At 30.2% G+C, this 21,204-nt stretch overlaps 2 protein-coding genes across 2 annotated transcripts; both read right to left on the reverse strand.

Annotated features, from left to right (window-relative positions):
* Nucleotides 1-10,835: 10,835 nt before the first annotated feature.
* LOC127241235 (self-incompatibility protein S1-like) lies at nucleotides 10,836-11,348 on the reverse strand. The gene has a single exon (XM_051260166.1). The coding sequence runs from the start codon at nucleotides 11,346-11,348 to the stop codon at nucleotides 10,836-10,838; it is 513 nt and encodes a 170-aa protein (XP_051116123.1).
* Nucleotides 11,349-20,462: 9,114 nt separating this feature from the next.
* On the reverse strand, nucleotides 20,463-20,972 carry LOC127241236 (uncharacterized). Its single transcript, XM_051260167.1, has 2 exons — nucleotides 20,954-20,972; nucleotides 20,463-20,848 (listed from the first exon to the last, which is right to left on the reverse strand). The coding sequence occupies exons 1-2, from the start codon at nucleotides 20,970-20,972 to the stop codon at nucleotides 20,463-20,465; spliced, it is 405 nt and encodes a 134-aa protein (XP_051116124.1).
* Between the last annotated feature and the right edge of the window lie 232 nt (nucleotides 20,973-21,204).

The following is a 21,204-nucleotide window of genomic DNA, read 5'->3' on the forward strand; positions in this document are numbered from 1 at the left end:
ATCCACGCAAACAAACGCAGGTACTTTACATTTCCCAAGTTCCAGATTTCAGAAATAACAACAATTACACTCCCAGAATGATAAAAATGAAATTTCATAAAGACTTTTTAAAATATCGGATATTTTGCCCGTTCCGGTTCCGGATCGGCCGGCCGATCCGGCGAACCATGATCATAATAGATAAGTAAGTTTCTCCACACATTATGCTCAAACTCACGCTCATCCTCTGAGTCAGGGACAAACCCAAACAAAAATCAAACATCAGCACCATCGGTAGCATATCCAACGCAACCATCAAGTCCCGCGTCCATTTCTGGCAAAGCTCGAGGACGAAGGGAAGTTACAAGCGCTGCTTTGCAAAACCGAGCACCGACGTTGATATCCAAATCCAAATCGAAGGGCACCTCCATGTCCGGCACCCACCCACTGTTTCCTTCGCTCCCTCCCAGCTGTTTCCCGGAAAATATGAACATATCAGTGTCACCGGAAAGGTATGAGAAGCGGGTGCTTAGATTTCATTCAATTTAGGGATGAGAAAAGAAGAATAGCCACAGTTAGGGTAGCGAGAGATCAAAGTCGGGGTAGGACTTGTTGGAACACATGGAGTCGAAAGGACAGTCAGTACCACTGGACGAAGCGACGGTGATGGCATATTAGGGTTTTCGGACATCAGGAAGAGAGAAGTGGAGGGAGAGAAGTGCGAGACGGTGGGTGATGTAGATTTTTAAATATAATTATAATAAATTAAGAATTTTAATTTTAAATGAAGTTTAAAGTGGGTTAATTTTTGCCAAATATGAAAAGTGACAAAATATTTAGAGTTATACAAAAAAAAAAAAAAAAAAGTGAAAGGGAGGAAGTATATACTTAAAATTAATTTTTGAAGTATAATCATATAAATCAAATAAAATAAATAGATAAAAAAAACTAAATTATATTACTTAAAATTTAATAATAACAACAACAACAAATACTAGTTTAAGATTTTCCCTCATGCTAAGCAACTTTATTCTTGATTGGGATATAAACTTCATGAAAACATAGTAATCGAACATTCTTTCAAACAAAAACACACAATAGAATACTAAAAAATTAAAAATTAATAAAAAAAATTGCTTTCACAAAAACTCAATTTATTTCACTAAAAATAATAATAACAACAATAATAATAAAGATCAAATTTCATAATCATCACAATCCTATCTCGAAAGGCCCTCTTGACAAACTATACTTCTTCTTCTCCAACTTCTTGTCGATAGTAGAAAGTGTATGATTCAATGGCCAATCATACTTCTTCTCCATATTCTGAAGGTCTTTCCCAAAGAAGATTCCATTGGGATCTGCAGCCCAATAGCAGTTCCGCTTCGACCCACATAAACGAGGCCCGGCGAACTGCGACGCGAAGGCTACAATCGTAACACGGCGAGCTGGTGCATCGACCAATGCAATATCGCAAGTCCAGTTACTATCCGCCATAAAACGGTCGCAGATGGTGAAATTGAAGTCTTCATTCGGGAGAACAGTGTGCGTGCCGATGTCGTGCATTACCGAGTTGCAATGCGCGCTTAGGTTCGTAACTTCGCCCATATGGTTAACGATGTGGATTCGATATCGCTTAAGAAGAAATCCACAAGGGGAGACTTGTGCAAAAATATTACATACCAATAACAATACCAACAATGGAACACCTTTTTTGTATGGATCCATACTCTTTTCTTGTTGTTTTTGTTCAATGAAAATTTCACTATGAGCTTTGTGTATTTATAGGGATTTTTTTTTTTTTTTTCATGCATTTAAGACATTTTTATTGCATGTAATTTATTAGTTAGGTGAATTGGATACGGTTGCATTGGAGTTCTTGTTTGGTAATTATTATTATTATAAAAATTTATTTTGTGAAATTAGTTTGTTTTAGTTTAAAGTGTGCACAAAAAACTCTTATTGTTCGAAACAGAGTTTCAAATTATGCAAGTTTTATATAAATAAAATAAATAAAAAAATAAATGATTAATTATTTATATTTATAGTTTTTGTAAAAATCAGATAATAATTTGTCTTAAAAAAACTATAAAATAAAGGATTAATCAATTATTTATTTATTCTATTCAAAAAATTTATTTAAAATCTCTTTTATTTGTATAAAACTTGCATTATTGGATTCATATTTACAATCAAATATCAATTTTGGACGAAAATAGTGTTTCGTGCAAATATTACATTACACAAGGGAGTTTCACGCAATAAAAAAAAATACGAATTGTTTTATACATTTTTACTAAAAATTAAACACAATGAGGTATTATATAATTAATTTACCTTTTATTATTATTATTATTATTATTATTATTATTATTATTATTATTATTATTATTAGTATTATTGTCAACTTTTATTTAACTTTCCATTTATTTATTTTTTCTTATCTATTTCTTTTTTAAAATATATGTATTACTATATGGAAAAGGGGATTTGGTTCGGATATAAAGGTGCGGTGTGGCGCAGACACAATGATAGCTGAATTTCGCACAAAAATGTGTTACTTACACCATTAGATAATTTGTTCGTTGTTTTTCTTTTAACGGTTGGAGTGTTTATGAAGCTTTAGAATACTCTGAATGTTTGTGAGATGATAATTTTGGTATATTAAGCCATCTTTAGATAAGAATAGTGAAAGTCGGTCTTGAGAAATTTGAGAAAATGTTTGTAAACTTGAGGTAAGGAATTGATTGCTGGAAAAAGATAAATATTGATGGACATTTAGGATTGTAATAGTTTTGCTCAAATGTTCTTGATCGAAGAACGAATGTCTTGGTTTCCACACTTAATTGTCTAGATTGTGATGCTTAATTGTCTATTATATTGCTAAGGATTGATTGAGTAATGATATTTAACATATGCAATTCAACAAATTAGACTAACTGAGAGTATTCAAGCATGATCTCGTAAGATTTTGCGAGATTTTTAAAATTCGGGTGTATTAGACTTTTAAAATTCGAGTGCATCAATCCAGACTTTGAAACTTTTAAAAAAATATAGAGATATTCAATTCAGATTTTCAAAAGTCTTTTAAAATAAGAGGTATTCAATCCAGACTTTTAGCACGTGTATTCAATCCAAACTTTGAAAAGTCTTTTAAATTCTGGAGGTAATTACACCACATCAGACCCGTCTTTCCGGGAAGGCTTCAGACGATGGAAGCTAGACCAGGAACCAAAAGGAGCAGGTATTGCGACCTCCTACTATGGTCCAAAAGAGAAGAATGCATCTACAGTGGTTGGCTGCTCGCCTTTCCTAGGATGATCAGGCTAGGGGGCTGAAGGCTGATGACAAAGAAGGTCAGAATGGGGGGTAGTAAGCCGAGGACCCGGAAGGAGCTGCCGTTGGAACACAAAAGCTTGGTCGGAAGGACCTGCATAACCAGCTTCAGGCCCGAAAAAAATTGAGACCAAAGGACATTTCAGCATGGATCGAATATCCTACTAAATCACACTTTATAGTAACACTTGGGGCATACCAAGTTCCCAAGAATGAGCCAATGATCGGGGCCCTTGATTGCAATGAGTTATCGGAGGCTAATTGGACATAATTATGTTTGAACAAGACCTTAAGGTTAATACGAAATGAGTCTTGCTCTGAGAATTCGAAGCCCCTCAGGTCCAGCCCGATTATCTCCAAGAAGATGTGATATTGGAAGGAGCTGGCCCGTTATGTTTGGTGAAGCAGGATTTCAACATTCTGGGGAGGGGTCTGGAGTCACTAATTTTTCAGAAGTTAGCGGACAAAAATACGCGCTACTTGAAGCCCTTATTCGTTACGGTGCATCTTGACAGGCGGACGGTCAAAAGGTTCTAGTCAACGAATGAGCTTCTGTCAATGTGATGACTCTATCTACTATGAGGAAGATAGGAAAAAGTAGGAACGATCTTGTCCCGACAACAATGCGAAGACCAATTTTACTGGGAATGCACACATGGCAGCATATGTATTGGTGGCCAAAGTGCAGTCGGAATAAGGATGGATCAAATGGCCTTTTTTGTCATCGAAGGAAGGCTAACTTACTCAACCATTCTTAGGAAGGACTAGATTCATACCACCTAGTGCATCCCCTTGACGTTACACCAGAAGGTCATATTTTGGAACGAAGACCAAGTCGAGATAGTGGAGGCCGAGGCTGATCCGCTATGGAGGTTCATTCTACAGAGATTGTTTATTATTCCTCTGATGTGTACCCGCTGTCCATGATGCTGGAGGACGCTGGAATTTGGAAAGAATGTAATCTAACTATGAAAGGATTCGAAATCAAAGTCGAGACCGACGCATGGCCTAGTAATTAAGGTATTTATCATGTCTGACAACCTGATCTTGCAGGATCTGGAGGCAAGAGAAGGCAAGTCCGGCTGTCCCTTCATATGGGCTGAAAATCATCCCGCTGACCTTCTCGACGGGCAAGTAGGGATATCCTTCCAGTTGTCTATTTGGGATCTAGGTGAAGAGGAGGTCTATTCTCCAATCCGAAGAGCCGCTTCACCTTTCAAAGCGCATGATCCATTGAAGGAGATCAACCTGGGGGATGAGACAACTCATCGAATGATATTGATGAACGCATGTTGGATGTCGAGAAGAAAGAGCAAATAATTGTCTTGATTCGAGAGTTCAATGATTGTTTCGCGTGGGATTACCACGAGATGTTGGGGTTGTCAAGGAGCTTGGTGGAGCACCGACTGCCCACCAAAGCATCATTTCAGCCTCATAAACAATCCCTAGGCACTTCAACCCGAAATTGTTGCCGAATGTGAAAGAGGAGTTTGAAAAACTCCTTAAAGGTAATTTTATCCAAACATGCATGTACCCGAAGTGGAGTTCCAACATTGTACTAGTGGTAAAGAAGAATGTGAAGATCCGGATCTGCATGGATTCTTGGAACCTCAATTTGGCAACGCTGAAGGAAGAATACGTGATGCCCATTACCGATATGCTAGTGGATTCTACGGGTGGATACGGAATTCTTTATTTTATGGATGACAACTCTGGCTATAATCAGATATATTTAGTCGAGGAAGCTGCTCATAAAATAGCTTTCCGTTGTCCGGGAGCGATCGCTATCTTCGAATTGATAGTTATGCCCTTCGACTTAAAAAATGCCAGAGCGACCTACCAGAGGGCGATGAACTCAATATTCTATGATCTGATTGGCATTTACATTGAGGTATACATAAGCGGTGTGATGGTGAAGTTCTGGGCATTCGATCACCACTTGCTGGACCTTCGGAAGACCTTTATACGGATGAGGCAACATGACCTCAAGATAAACCCGATGAAGTGCGCTTCCGCAGTACATGTAGGGAATTTTTTGGGTTTTTTTTGTTCATCAAAGGGGCATCGAAGTTGACAAAAATAAGGCCAAGGCTGTCCAAAACCTTTGGCCCCCATTTAAAATTAAAGAGTTGCAAAGTTTGATGGGGATGGTCAATTTTCTAAAGAGGTTCATAACAAGCGCTGTCGGGAAAATGAAGGCCTTCTTGGTACTGCTACGTGAGAATAAAGACGTACTCGAGTGGGGAACAACCCAACAACATGCCCTGGACCAGATTGAGAAGACTTTATCTTCACCTTCGGTGTTAATGCCACCAATTAGTGGAAGGGGGCTGAAACTGTATATAGCCGCAGCCGATGACACAATAGGTTGCCTCATTGCCGAGGACGACGATGAAGGTCGAGAGCGAGCTATCTATTATCCTAGTAAGGCCCCAGAACTTCCAGGAAGGTGAAATAGTATGGAAGACCGTCATTCCAGAAGGTCCCAAAGATGCAAAGTTCAGCAAGTAGTCCCCCACATGGGAATGACTGTTTATCATATTGGCTAAGTCACCTGATGGTACCCGAAGGGGAAGAGCTGAAGACATTTATCAATGGAAACACCTGGAAAGGTTTTATTGTTCCTTTTGGGGTTGGAAGGAGGGCACGATTAGTACTCTTTTGACTACGATCTTGCCGAATGAGGAAAAACGGATGAACATGCCAAGTAATCGGGGATTAGCCTGCCCGAAAGAAGATCTTGGATGTCGGATACCAATGAATAAAGGTGTAATAAAATTATCCGAACTACAAGTTAATTTTGTCGGGATAAATTTTTGGGGGGCATTTGTAATCCACGACCCAAACTAGACCCCACAATAGACGTCAAGTGTGAAGGTTGGTTAGTAGAAGAAAATTGAGATTTTTGGTGAGTTTAAATAAATGAAAAGACTTACCGAAACGAAGGAAATCTTATCCAAACAATAAAAATATTCAAGGTCAGATATTATTTCAGATTCAAAAACACTACATGACATTCATCTTCATATTCTTCATTGTGTTTCTGTTATTTTTCTCTGCATTTTCTTTTATTCAAGAAGATTAATTTTCCAGCTGCTTTATCAATTAAAATTCCAATTTTAGCTTATTCCTCGCGTTGTTAGTTTTAGATTTTAGTTTCTTATTCGGATATCAAGAGATAGCCAATATCCCTTTTTGAGAAGATTGAGAAACCCTTCGAAAAAATCAATTCTTGCAGGCTTTTTTGATCAAGCCGCTGAAGTTGATTTTTCTATGACAACAATCAAAAAGTGAAATTGCATAATTTACAACCACAATCTTGCAACTAAAGACAACAACCAAAATAAATTAAAATTCGAAACAATAAAAAGCCCAAATCACATACTTTGTACTTCAACCAAATGTCATATGTAGTAGCATAAATAGCACCGCAGACCAACAAGGTCCCAAAAATAATTTTCAGCCCAAAATCCTGTAACCCGGTCCAACCCAAATCACTCCCTTTCAGCCCAATAGTTTAGGCATATTAGCCCCAAACACAAATCAACCCCCGGCCCAAATCCCATCCAAAATCCCAGCCTACTTTAAGCCCGTCAAACAGAACCCAAATGCCAAACCCTTGAGCCCAATTATCTAAAAATAACCATAAAGACTCAGACCAAAACCCAATCAAACTCAATATTCATTTTAATTACCATTACTCGTGAATTTGTACTTAAAATGTATAAGTCATGATGATAAAATTGTCTATTGTATTCCTAATGTCACGGACCGCCTGCTTGTTCCTCGAACACCGTCCGTGCGGCCTAGCAACTTCCGAACACTTAGAGGTCGCTAGTACAACATTTTCTCGAACAACTTCAAGAACACTCAAGAACACGATCAAGAACACTCAAGAATCATAGAGAGAGGAAGTAGTGAGAAAAAGTATATGTTATTGCTCTCAACTTGATGATTTACAAATGAGTACTACCACCTATTTATACAAGTCCATAATCTTCCAACTATCATCTACCTACCATCTACCAACCTCCACCTACCATCTTTCACCAACTATCTACCAACCTCACCTACCATCTTCTACCAACCCCCAACTACCATTTTCCACCAACTATCTACAAATCCTCAACTACTTCATACAAATTCTAGTTTTATTTACAAGGTCTCGAACTAGCCTCCGGGTTTTGGCTTATTCTCTCGGTCATCTTCGGTCACGGATTTCGGTCCGTGACACTAAGATTTAATTGATTAGTGCCTAGAGATGTCAAATGGGGCAGGTTAGCGCCGGACCCGCCCTGGACCTGATCTTAATGGGGCGGATTTGGATTTAAAAGATTTGGTTTAGGGCGGGTTGTGGATTTTGAGTTTTAGACCCGGCGGGGTTCGGGGCCGGTTACGAGCTTTACTAAAAATCCGCCCCTCATCAGACCCCGACCCGAAGTTGGATATTTTAATAATTATTACTACTTCCGTCCAGTTCTAAGGGTTTCATTTACATTTTGCGAATGATCTTTAAATATTATTATTATATGAAAATATTATACAAAATAAGAGAAAATATAGACAAATACTTATATTAGTATCTTATAATATTATTATAATAATATTTGTGCAAAAAATTATATAAATATAAGGATATTTTAAATGTCAAGTACGATGACACAAGAGGTAAATGAGACTTTTAGAGCCGAACGGAAGGGAGTATAATTTATTTATATTTTTATATAATATAAATCATATTATTTATTTATTTAAAAAATCTTAAACATAAAATAAAACCTTAATTTTAAATCAAATATGTGTTTACATTTGTTTCTCCAATAATTCTCTTTATAATCAGGATTACAGCTGACCACCATCACTGCCGACTATTGTCAATATTTGATTGTTCTTATTTTAGAACTATAATTTTTTTATTATTTTTTTTAAAAAATTATACTTATTTTATTGTTTTCTTAAAACAAAACCGGATTTGTCGCGTTCGGGGGAAGACGGATTATGAGGGCAGGTTGAAGCGGGTTGGAGCGTGTCTTAGATCATAATATTTTCTAGCGAAGCCGACCTTGGGGTCTGCAAAACCCGTCTCGAAATCGCCCCATTGACATCCTTATAGTGGCCTTTTGTATTCCACATATAAAATTCAACAAATCTAATTAATGTCCATGTGAGAGATTGTGAATATGGTAGCATATCTTATATTAAGAATGAACACATAATTCATCTGATTTTCTATTTTCCATCAATCGTATTTCGATTCTATATTAATTTGCACACTACGGCTTTTAAAGGACGTGGAAATAGCGATCCGACTAAAATTCATGCAAATATATGCATGTGTTCACGAGTGAATTATATAAATGATATGTCAATATAGATAGTGACGGAACCAGCTTTGCGGCTTCGGGAGGCAAAATTGTTATGTTTATTTGTTTCATTTTTTTACCGTTTATTTTTAGTTTCAACTTATTTTGAACATATTTTTTATTTGATCGGTTGTTTCTGTGTGTACAAAAAATAATATAAGAACTTTCTTATCGATTCATTTATATCAACTTGATGTCATCTTAACTTTTTCAATTTTTATTAACACTATAATGTGGTTGTGAAGAAGAAAAAAATAAACGGAAACAATATTTAAGATAAAATATTTTATTTTTTATATAATATATTTATAAATAAAAATATTATATATTATTATAAATTAAAATAATAATAATATAAAGGTTTATGTAGAGTTTTAATTCCAAATTGAGGGGACAAATTTGATTACTAAGGCCATCTCCAACCTGTCGCTTCATTTTTGCAGTGGCTACAGTACAAATGCAGTTGATGTACAGTAGTTTTACTCAAACCATAAACTTCAATTTTTACTTCAAAAATTATATTCTTTATATATTCTTCTTTTATATTATTTTATATAACTTTTCATATTTATAAATTACACTCCAACTTTAATTATTTTTACATTATAATCCATACACATAAATTTATATTTTATTTAAAAATTACATATATTAAAATTAAAATTTATAATTAATAACTATTACAAATAAAATAATTTTAAATAAATAATAAAATGTTATCAAGACAAATAATTATTTAAAATAAAAAAATTGTACATAAATTTTTATAAAATAAAAGTACATGTAACTTTAAAAAAAAAATTAAAATTATCACTTTCCAAAAAGTAAAATTATATATTAATTTTAAAAATAAAATTATACATTATTTTTTAAAAAAATAAAATTATATATCTCTTTTCAAAAAATAAAATTATACATCACTTTTATAAAATAAAATTATACATTATTTTTCAAAAAAATAAAATTATACATAACTTTTTAATATATAAAATTATATATCATATTTAAAAAATAAAATTACACAATATATTAAAAAAAAATAACAAAAATACAAAAAATACCCTAAAATATCATAAAACCTCCACTCAAAAAATGAATTGGGGGGATTTGGGGGTGGGTTGGAGCCCCTCCAAATGCTGATAAGTTTAGGTTTTGCATATTTTGAATATACACACAATTCAAATTTAATTTTTTTTATTTGATTTTTGTGTGACAACGTATTCAATTACTATGAATAGCATTTTCAATTGTCACCGACATTCTTTATGTGGAGTTATTTTGGCCAATGATTTGGAAGGTTCGGGATGCACTCAACCTGATCCGCGCAACCCGAAAACTCAGATCCTGTAATCGCGACCATTCCCAGTTCTTTGTGAGACCGTCGGTTTATTGTTGGACCGTCCTCTTCAACCGGTTTGAATCAGTATATATATTTATATGCTGCGAACGGTTCATCAGACACTCACTCTCTTATTTTCTCACAACGCGATTCATCTCTCTAAAAACCCTAGCATCCCGACATCGACTTCAATTGATCTTCCTTGGGTTTTCTCCGGTGATCTGTCCGGCGAAGTGAAGGTTCGACTGTTGGCTTCGATGTACGGTCTGTTCTAAGGCTGTTCTTCGGTTTGGTTTTTTGATCTGTGCCTTCCTTACAGTGTATGGTGTATATTGTCTGTTTGGATGAGAACAGGCTAGATCGTTGATATTTTCCTTAGATCGAGGTCTGGTTCGCTTATGTGGATGTCGGTTGTTTTGGGTTTGGTTTGTGCACTACGGTTGATTTTCGGTTGTTTTTTTTTTTGGATAACCTGAATCCGAGCTAGTTGCTTTCGTAATATAAAAAATCATTTAAGTTCTTTGCTTGATTTGTATGTTTCTTGTAATATAAGGTTTGTCGATCTTGAATGTATAATAACACTTTACTTATTCTCAATCAAGCATAAATAAAAAATAAAAATAAAAAAAAATCAAAAATCAAAAATCAAAAATCAAAACATATTAATACAACACATTTCAAACAGAAACACCCAATAGAAAACTAAAAAATAGAAAAATATAAAATTGCTTTCACACTCAAACTTAATTTACTTCATTGAAAATAATAATAATAACAATAATAATAACAACAATAATAAAGATCAAATTTCATAATCATCACAACCCTATCTCGAAAGGCCCTCTTGACAAACTATACTTCTTCTTCTCCAACTTCTTGTCGACAGTAGAAAGTGTATGATTCAATGGCCAATCATACTTCTTCTCCATCTTCTGAAGGTCTTTCCCAAAGAAGATTCCATCGGGATTTACGGCCCAATAGCATTGACGGCTCGACTTCCCACACAAATATTGCCCGTTGAACTTGGGCGTGAAGGCTTCGATCTTAACATGAAGTCCAGGTGCATCGACCCGTGCAATATCGCAATACCAGTAGGTGCCCAGAAAACGGGTGCAGAAGCTGAAATTGAAGTCGTCATTCGGGAGCACAGTATGCGTGCCGATGTCGTGATCCGGCGAGTTGCAATGCACGCTTATCGACTCTTGGGTCGATACATGGTTTACGATGTGGACTACGAATCGCTTGCTAAGAAATCCACAAGGTGAGACTACTGTAAAAATATTGCATACCAACAACACCAACAATGGAACACCTTTTTTGTATGTATCCATACTCTACTCTTTTCTTATTGTTTTTGTTTGATGAAGATTTTAATATCAGCTTTGTGTATTTATAGGGACTTTTTCTTTTTTCTTTTTTTTTTTTTTTTTTTTTTTTTTTGGTTATGCATTTAAGACATTTTTATTGCATGTAATTATTTTTTTGTTAGGTGAATTAAATACGGTTGCATTGGAACTCTTTTTGGCAAGAATTATTATTATTATTACTCCCTCCTCTGTTCCATAACAGGCGCTCATTTCTATTTTTGTTCGTTCCAAAACGAGAATACTATTTAGTAATTTAGTAATTCTACTACCTACCTAACATAATAAATACATTTACAATTTTCAATATATTGCACAAATGTTATTATTTTTTTATTACACAATTACTAATAGGAGTATTTTTAATTTTTCTATTTCACTACAACTCAATATTATACTAATATTTAAAATCTACGTGCAAAAATCACATGTTACTCTTTTCTTAGGACCGAAGTATTATTATTATTATTATTGTCAATTTTTATTTAATTTTCCATTTATTTTTTTCTTCATGGCATTTTAGAGTTACTCCAACCCACCGCGGGAGGGACTCCAACCCACCCCCAAATTCCTCCCCCCCCCCCTCCCATTTTTGCAGGAATATGCTCCATTTTTGGAGTGAAATTTTTGTGGTGTTTTTTATATTTTTGGTATTTTTTTGGTGTATTATATAATTTTAATGTTTTAGTAGATGATATATAATTTTATATTTTAAAAAATTGTATGTAATTTTATTTTTTTAAAAAAATAATGTATAATTTTATTTTTTAAAAGTGATATAATTTTAGATTTTGGAAAATAATATATATTTTTATTTTTTAAATTGATATATAATTTTACTGTTTGAAAAGTGATATAATTTTTATTTTTTTAAAAGTGATAGTATTTAATTATTTATTTAGAATTATTTTATTTGTAATAGTTATTAATTATATATGTAATTTTTAAATAATTTATAAATTATATGTGTATGGATCTAATGTAAAAATATATTAAAATTGAAAGGTAATTTATAAATATGAAAAGTTATATAAAATAATATAAAAGATGAATATATAGGAATATACCTTTTAGAGTAAAAATTGAGCATTTTTACTGTAGCAACTGCAAAAAAAAAAAATAGAATGGAAGGTTGGAGATGCCTTATATGTCTAATTTTCATCCTTTTTAATAAAACATAAGCGTCTATTATTTTAAAAAATAAAAATATAGGCGCCACATTCGGTTATAAAAAATAAACAAAAATATAGATATGTTTTCAGCACCTCTAATGTAAATATAAATAAATAAGGAATGTTGTCGGCGCCCAATCCTCCTCATTTCTTGCTCATCTGTCTTAGTAAGTGTTTCCTTGCTTACACTCGTTCTTGCTATTTTCTAAATATAAATAATTTTATTAATCTAAATATAATTAACATAAAACATAACGTGACTATAAAATTTTTTTTATCTTACTAATATTTTATATAAAATTATTCCAAAAATAAATACAAAAAATAAAAGTTAAAACTAAATTTTAATTATTGATAATGATAAATACCATAGATGTGTTATGAATTTGTTTATCCTCACAAATTTTTAATCACAGATGTTAATAATATTCTCTTCATCCGTAAAATTAATCTCATTTTTTTGTAAATATGTAAAAGAACTGGGTCAAATTTACTCGACGAGGGAGTATTACATTATTTTTTCTTACAAAATAATTCAATTAAATATTTTAATATAATATTTTTACAATTCTCAATAACAAATGATAATAATAAGAATAATAATTCTAAACACTAAAAAGTATGCAACTTTTATTTTTTGAAAGATAAAATATAAATTCTAATACAAAATATAAAATCAAACACCCTAATAAAAAATATTTGATATGTTTTATGATTAATATTCTTAAAAAATATATTCAATATATACACATCAACATGCTCTATATATTCTACAAGCTTATCAAAATTTAACAATTTAACAAAAAAATTATTTTTTATATTGTCAACACACTTTTAATACCTAATATAAAAAAAATATCTCAAATTAAAAATAAAAACAAATATTCTCTTTGTTCCACCTTAATGTATACATTCAATTTTCATCAATTTCGGTTAACGTATACATTTATTTTCTTTTAGTAACTATGGAGCCCATTTTTTTTTGTTTCGAATACCCTATTTTACTATCATATCATTACTTTTACACTAAGGGTGTGTTTGTTTGGGGGTTTGGATTTTGGATTGGGATTTGAATAGTAAAAATTTTGAATTTGAATAGTTGTATGATGTGATATAAATAGGTGTTGATGTGATATTTTAAATGTAAAATTGATTTTTAGTATAATATAAAAAATAAAAAATAGGTGTTTGATTTGATATTTTTTGGGGGAAAATTTTGGATGAATAGTAGAATTTTGACAAAATCCTACAAACAAACACACCCTAAAAATAATTATTTTACACTATTTTTAACTACTCACTACAATTAAAATATTATAATTATATATTTTTTAAATTTCTCACCAAAAGTAAGCATACACTATAATGCGGAACGGAGGGAATATATTTTTATTTTTTTATATTATATTAAAAATAATTTAATATATTTATAAAAATATCACATCAATACTTATTTATATCACATCAAAATATAAAATTTTATTATTTTAAAATTCAAGCTTAACTTTCAAATGTATGACCAAATGAACACTAAAGAAAAAAAAAAAAATTGAAGTATGTGATTTAAATTATTATTTGTTAATTATTAATTTCTTAGGAAATATGTCCAAATTTGTGGGACGGCTAAAAAAAAGAAAGGTGGACCAATTTTACAGGACAAGGTATTACTCTCTTCGTCTCAAACTATAGTTTGGGTTGTGTTTAACACGAGATTTAGGAAATATTGATATTATATTGGTAGTGGGTAAAAAATATTGGTAAATTTTTTTTTTGCCCTTGTGAGTATATTAGTGTAAAAAGTAGTGGTAATTGTGTAATAATAATGAAAAAGTAAAGGTAGTTTTATAGTGATATGATTATTTATGAAAATGAGACTATTGTTTTGAAAACGACAAAAATAGTAAACAAGACTATTGTATTAGAAGGAAAGGAGTATATCTAACTAACATAACGAGTTTCATTAAAAAATATTAACAAAAAGATAACAAAGCATTCACAAAATATTCATCTATACTGTAAACAAGCATTAGAAGAAATTTCATCAATATTTTTTTTGGTCAATGTCATTTAATAAAAAAATAAAAATAAAAAGTAATTAATTAAAGTTTAAATATATAAATCAGTGATTTTTTTATATTATGTATTTTAAATAAATGGATAAATATTATTTCAATAAAAATGAAATGAACCTACTTATGTTAAGAAAAATATATCTAACAAACATAACAAATTTCATAAAATAAAAAAAATAAAATAATAAAAGATAACAAAACATTTATCTCAATTGTAAACAAACATAAGCAGAGATTGCCTAGTGTGACTTGCCCGTTGAGCCTGATTTGCAGGATATTAGGTTCGACCTGAAGTTTACCCAGTACGCACTTTCGGGTAACGGCTGTGGATCCCCCGTCATCCAAATATATATATATATATATATATAAGCAGAGATTGATTAATAACAACTCTCAACAGACAAATGAATCTAATATTACTTAACACCAAATGAACCAAAATTTGAACAACAGAATATATTAAATACGGGATAAAAATGAACTTGGCAAATCTAAGACCACTTAAAATTGAAAACCAAACAATATTATAAACAATGAGCCCGTTTGACAAACAACTTATTGAATAGCTATTAGGTTATCAGACAACTTCTAGCTATTTGGTAAATTAGTTGTTTAAAAGAGCGGATCGAGACAAAAAAGCTAATATTAGAAAGCTTAAGAGAGTATTTGGTAAACAACTTTTTCAAGAGCTTTTAGCTTATTGAAGAATTAGTTGTTTGATCAGTAAATCAACTAATTTTGGTATTTGGTAAATTAGCTTTTTCAATTAGCTTACTGAGTTAAAAAAACTAATTTTGAAAAAGCTGTATATACCAACGTTTCAGATTAGCTTTTTCATTTTAATTTTTTTTATCCCTTATTTGCCCTTAAAATTAATTAATTCTTTCACATATATTCATGTATTTTTTTAATTACACTATTTATTAATTATTTAGATATATTTTCTTCTAATAACTTATAAATTCATATTTATAAATTTAAAATAACTATTTTTTTATATATCAATTATTTTATTTATAATTTTTTTTAATTTTTTAAAATAAAGATAATATAAAAATATTAATATTATTAAATTATTATATAGTATTTTTTATCACATAATATCTTTATTAAAAATTAATAGATTTATTTAAAATTATAAATTTAATGTAAATATATATTAATTAAAAATTAATCTAATAAAAATATATATGTTAATAATTTTTGCTCTTATATATATTTTATATTATTTCTAATAAAAAATATATTTTTTAATAAACTTGTATTAATTATTTTCAAAATATTTTTAAAATAATAAAAATAAATATCTTACTAAATTTTCTCTAATTTTTAAAATTAATAATAAAATTATAAAAAATTCTACCCACCGAAAAAACTCAACTAAATATTTTAAAAATAAAATATAAAATGTCTTTAATTGTCATTTTACGTATAAACAGCTAATATCAAACCGTTATTTTACCAAACACTTTAATGCAAACAGCTAATCGAATCAGCTAGTCAAATCCGCTAATTGAATCAGCTAACAGCTAATTGGCAAACACACCCTAAAAGGGTGTTTGACAAAGAGCTTTTTGAAAAACTTTTAGTTTATGGAACAACTTTTAGCTGTTTGACCAGTGAAACAACTAATTAAGGTGTTTCGTAAATTAATTATTTAAATAACTTTTTGGACCAAAAAAGCTTATTTCTAAAAAGCTAACTTACCCAGCATTTTGAAATAGCATTTTCAATTTAAAGTTTTTTATTCCTTATATACCCTTAAAAAAGTATTTTATACAAATATATTTTGACTATTTATTAATTATATTAGAATATTTTATTATATTATAGTTACTTTTATAAATTTAAAATAATTAATTTTTATATAAAAATTATTTTAATTATAAAATATATAAATTTATTAAAATCAACATAAAATAGAAAATATAAATATTACTAATTTATTTTAATATTAACATTACATTATATAAATTTTATACTAAAACTAAATTAAATAAATTAAATTTATTGAAAATTATGAATATAATGAACTAATCGATAATTAACGTAATAAATATATACACAAAAAATTTATTATTTTATATTTTACATTATTTTCAATAGAAAAAACTATTTATATTTTTCAATAAAAAAATATTTTTTTAAAATCTAACTATAATAAAAATAAATATTTCCTCCGTCCGCCAAATTTATTCTCACTTTCCTTTTAAATCTGTCTACTAAATTTATCTCATTACTAATTTTGACAAAGTCAACAAATCAACATTTTATTATAATCCTCCATTCAACACTTATTTATAACAAATGTCACTAACTTTATTATATTATCTCTCTTCATTTACTTTACATTTTACTAAATTTTTAAAAATACCATCAACTACCTTTCACTTTTTCAATAAAATATTCATTTTTCTTAGTTCTCGTGTTGAGTCCAAATGGGCTAATTTTAATGGACGGAGGGAGTACTATTTTATAACACTTTTACAATTTTCACTAATTAATAACAAAAAATTTCAAACATTCTAAACTCAAAAGAACACAATTGAATAAATTAGAAAAAAATAAAATAGAAATATCATCATTGTCATTTTACGTATAAACAACTAATATCAAACAGTTGTTTTACCAAACATTTTAATACAAACAACTAATCAAATCAGCTAGTTAAACTAACTAATTGAATCAGCTAACAGCTATCAGCTAATTGCCAAACACGCCCTAAATATGTAGCATTTGAGAATGGTGTCTCCAATCTTGTTTGTTTTGTTTTTTTTTTTTTTTTTTTTAATTTGTCCTTTTAAATCCTAATTTCTCTTTTGCACTTTTTTCCACTTTTAATTTTCTTGCTATATTGCACATTTCGACATCTTCTCCTTTGCCAATTGAAAGGTAAATTTTTATATATTTTTTGTTAATAAAATTTGGTGTTCATGTTCATAATATAGGAGTTACTTTAAAATTTAGTTTATATAATGTTGGGAAGAATAAGGTGCTGCACCAAATCACTCTCGAACACCTATTCAATGGCCAATTCCCGAAGCGTAATTATATCACAGTTATAACGACGACTTGTCAATGAAATAAATGCAGAGACCAAAACAATAAATGACAAGTTATTTATTTACCCGGTTCGGATATAAACCATTCTACATCCGGTGGATACCAATTCAAGAGAGATTCATTAATATGTGTTGATTAAGAACAAAACATCCAAACCTCCTTCAACCCAAACTACAAGCTGATTACCTAGGAAATTCCCTCCACAGACATATATTGTCACAAATGTGTACTGACAACTAAAAACTAGCTGGGCTGCTCAGATTCTAAATATTCTTCTGACCGGAACTCCAATCTCCCGTCGACCGACGAACTCTCCGGCAAGATGTAGTGTATATCACTCACTCAAAGCATGAAGATGAGAATGGAAGAAGTTGAGAGGATTGATACAATATTTCTCTCACTACACACCCTCTCAAAACAACTACTCTATCGTCCTTCCCACATACTGAGCTGTAAGTCGTCCACCACCAACAGGTGTGGAGTTGACATGCAATTAATTCCCTTGATACAAATAAGGAATAGTATATATCTATTCACTTCTGACCACAATAGGACAAACTCAAAGTGTCTATTTTACCTTGAAAATACACCATCTTAGGAAAGACAAAAAGACAATTTGATGGGACTTCACAAGCTGAGCCAAATATTGTTGTTTTTGGTATATAACGACCGCATCAACAAAAAGTGGATTTGTTAATATGCCAAAAATAGGTGATGAAGTTTTTGATCAACTTAACATATATTATGATTTATACTATTTTACACTTTGTTTCCATTGATGATTACTTTAACTTACTTCATTATTCTCCCATGAGAAATGAGAAATAATGCCACGGTTGTTTTGTATTCGATTGACTAATTATAGTAAGTTATTAATTAATTAATGCATTTTTTATATACTCCTTATGTCCCATTGAAAAATTGTCATTTTTCATTTTTGTTCGTCCCAAAATAATGTTATTATTTCCTAATTTAGTAATTGTACTATCTACCTAACATAATAGATACCCTTCCAACTTACACAATATTACACAAATACCATTACTTTTATATTACACAATATTAATAGGGGTATTTTTATCCTTTTCATTATAACCTATTATAATACTAATATTAAAAAAATATATGTGCAAAAAGTAAACAATAAACTTGCATCGGGACAGAGGGAGTATCATAATTTCTTACTAAAAAGTATCAATTTGTTACTGAGACAATATCCATGACCGTGTGTTTATTTATAATCTCACACTATAATTGATTATACTCCCTCCGTCCCATGTAATATGAGTGTATTAATGTAGACACGAGAATTTAGGTAAAGTATAATTAGTAAGTAATTAAGAAGTATATTGGTAAAAATAATTATTATTTAGTAAAAATAATTATAGATTAAGAGTAAAATAAATAAATAGTTTAATTAAAATTAAAAAAATTATAACATTTAAATTTAAAATAATTATATTTCCAAAAATAGAAAGGACAAATTATATGGGACATACGAAAATAGAAAATAGAAACAAATTATGTGGGACGGAGGGAGGGAGGGAATATTTACAATTGAGTCCGAACTTATAATTACACAATTGAAAAATAATGATGAATAAATTCATTCGATAATTAACAAATATTAAATTTCTCAATTTCAATGCTACTAATATCTTTTGAAAAATGATTTTGATGAATTTTCTATTAACCATCAATTAATTAGTACGGGCTGAATATATATAATTAGCTTACGTAACAAATGAGTATTTGGCGCAAAGGCTAGATATTTAAAAATAAAAAAATAAAATAAAATTCTCACCCATATTTAAAAGATATTTATGCAAAAAGGGAAGAGATGATCGATTTAACGATTTTAATATACGAATGCAAAAAGTTATTTATGTATTGAACAATATTAATTTATGCTCTCTCCGTCATCCAATTGTGTGCTTATTTGACCGAACACGAATTTTAAGAAAAATATGTAAGGATAAAAATTTTTACTTTTTTTGGTAAAGAAAAGTGGTATTTTTTTACTAAAAAAGGAAACGGGAATTTTGGATGACAACAAAAAAAGAAAAGTGAGAATAGATTTGGACGACGGAAGGAAGGAGTATTAATGATGATTTAACGCTAATGTAATTTGTATTGACACATTTATTTACTTAACACTCTATTTATACTAAAATTTAGCATGATGTGTATTAATAAAATAGATATTAATAAAAAATTTTACATATTATATACTTCAAATTATTCTTTAAGTATAGTCATATAAATAAAATAAATAGATAAAAAAAAAAAAAACTTATAATTAACTATACTTCAATTTAATAATAATAATAATAATAATAATAATAATTTAAACTTTATCAAAACTTATTAATCGAAAACTCTTTCAAACAAAAAACACATACCAGCTCTTCCCACATAATTTATCGCTATTTTTTATTTTCGTCTGTCCCACATAATTAGTCTTTTTTTTATTATTGAAATATGATTATTCACTTTAATTACATTTAAAATTTTAAATTTTATAATTGTTTTAATCTTAATTAAATTATTTACTTATCATAATCATAATCTATAATTACTTTTACTAAATAATAATTATTTTTACTAACACATTTTTTAATTACTTACTAATTAAATTTTACCTAAATTCTCGTATATACGGTAATACGCCCAAAATATATAGAACGGAGAGTAATAGAAAACTAAACAAGAATTTTTGCTCTCATTTATTTCATTGAAGTAAGAAAAAACAAAAAAGATGGTAATTTTAATCATCAAAATCCTATATCGGAAGGCCCTCTCGACAAACCATACATTTTCTTCTTCTCCCCGATATCAGAAAGTGTACCATTCAACGGCCAATCATACTTCTTCTTCATTTTCCGAAGGTCTTCCCCAAAGAAGAATCCATAGCCATTTACATCCCAATAGCATTGCCGCTTCATCCCACACGCAAAATCCCCGGCCATCTTCGACGTGAAGGCTTCGATCTTAACATGAAGCCGCGGTACAAGGACCAATGCAATGTCGCAAGTCCACTTGCTATCGGCCCAAAAACGGTTGCAGACGCTGAAATTGAAGTCGGCATGTGGGCGCACAATATGCGTGCCGATGTCGTGGTCTTTCGAGCTGCAATGCACGCTTATTTCCGTAACATCCCCTATATGGTTAAAGATATGAATATAGTATCGCTTAAGAAGAAATCCACAAGGGGAGACTACTGTAAGAATATTACATACCAATAACAATACCAACAATGGAACACCTTTTTTGTAGGGATCCATAGTTTTCTTTTTTTTTTTTTTTTTGTTTGATGAAGATTTCAATATCAGCTGTGTATTTATAAGAATTTTATTATTATTATTATTATTATTATTATTATTATTATTATTATTATTATTATTATTATGCATTTAAGATGCTTTTATTGCATGCAACTATTTTTTTGTTAGTGAATTAAATACAGTTGCATTGGAACTCTTATTTGGCAAGTATTATTATTATTATTACTATTAC

Source organism: Andrographis paniculata, unplaced genomic scaffold (assembly GCF_009805555.1).
Source record: "Andrographis paniculata isolate CXL003 unplaced genomic scaffold, ASM980555v1 Contig82END, whole genome shotgun sequence".
NCBI lineage: Eukaryota > Viridiplantae > Streptophyta > Magnoliopsida > Lamiales > Acanthaceae > Andrographis > Andrographis paniculata.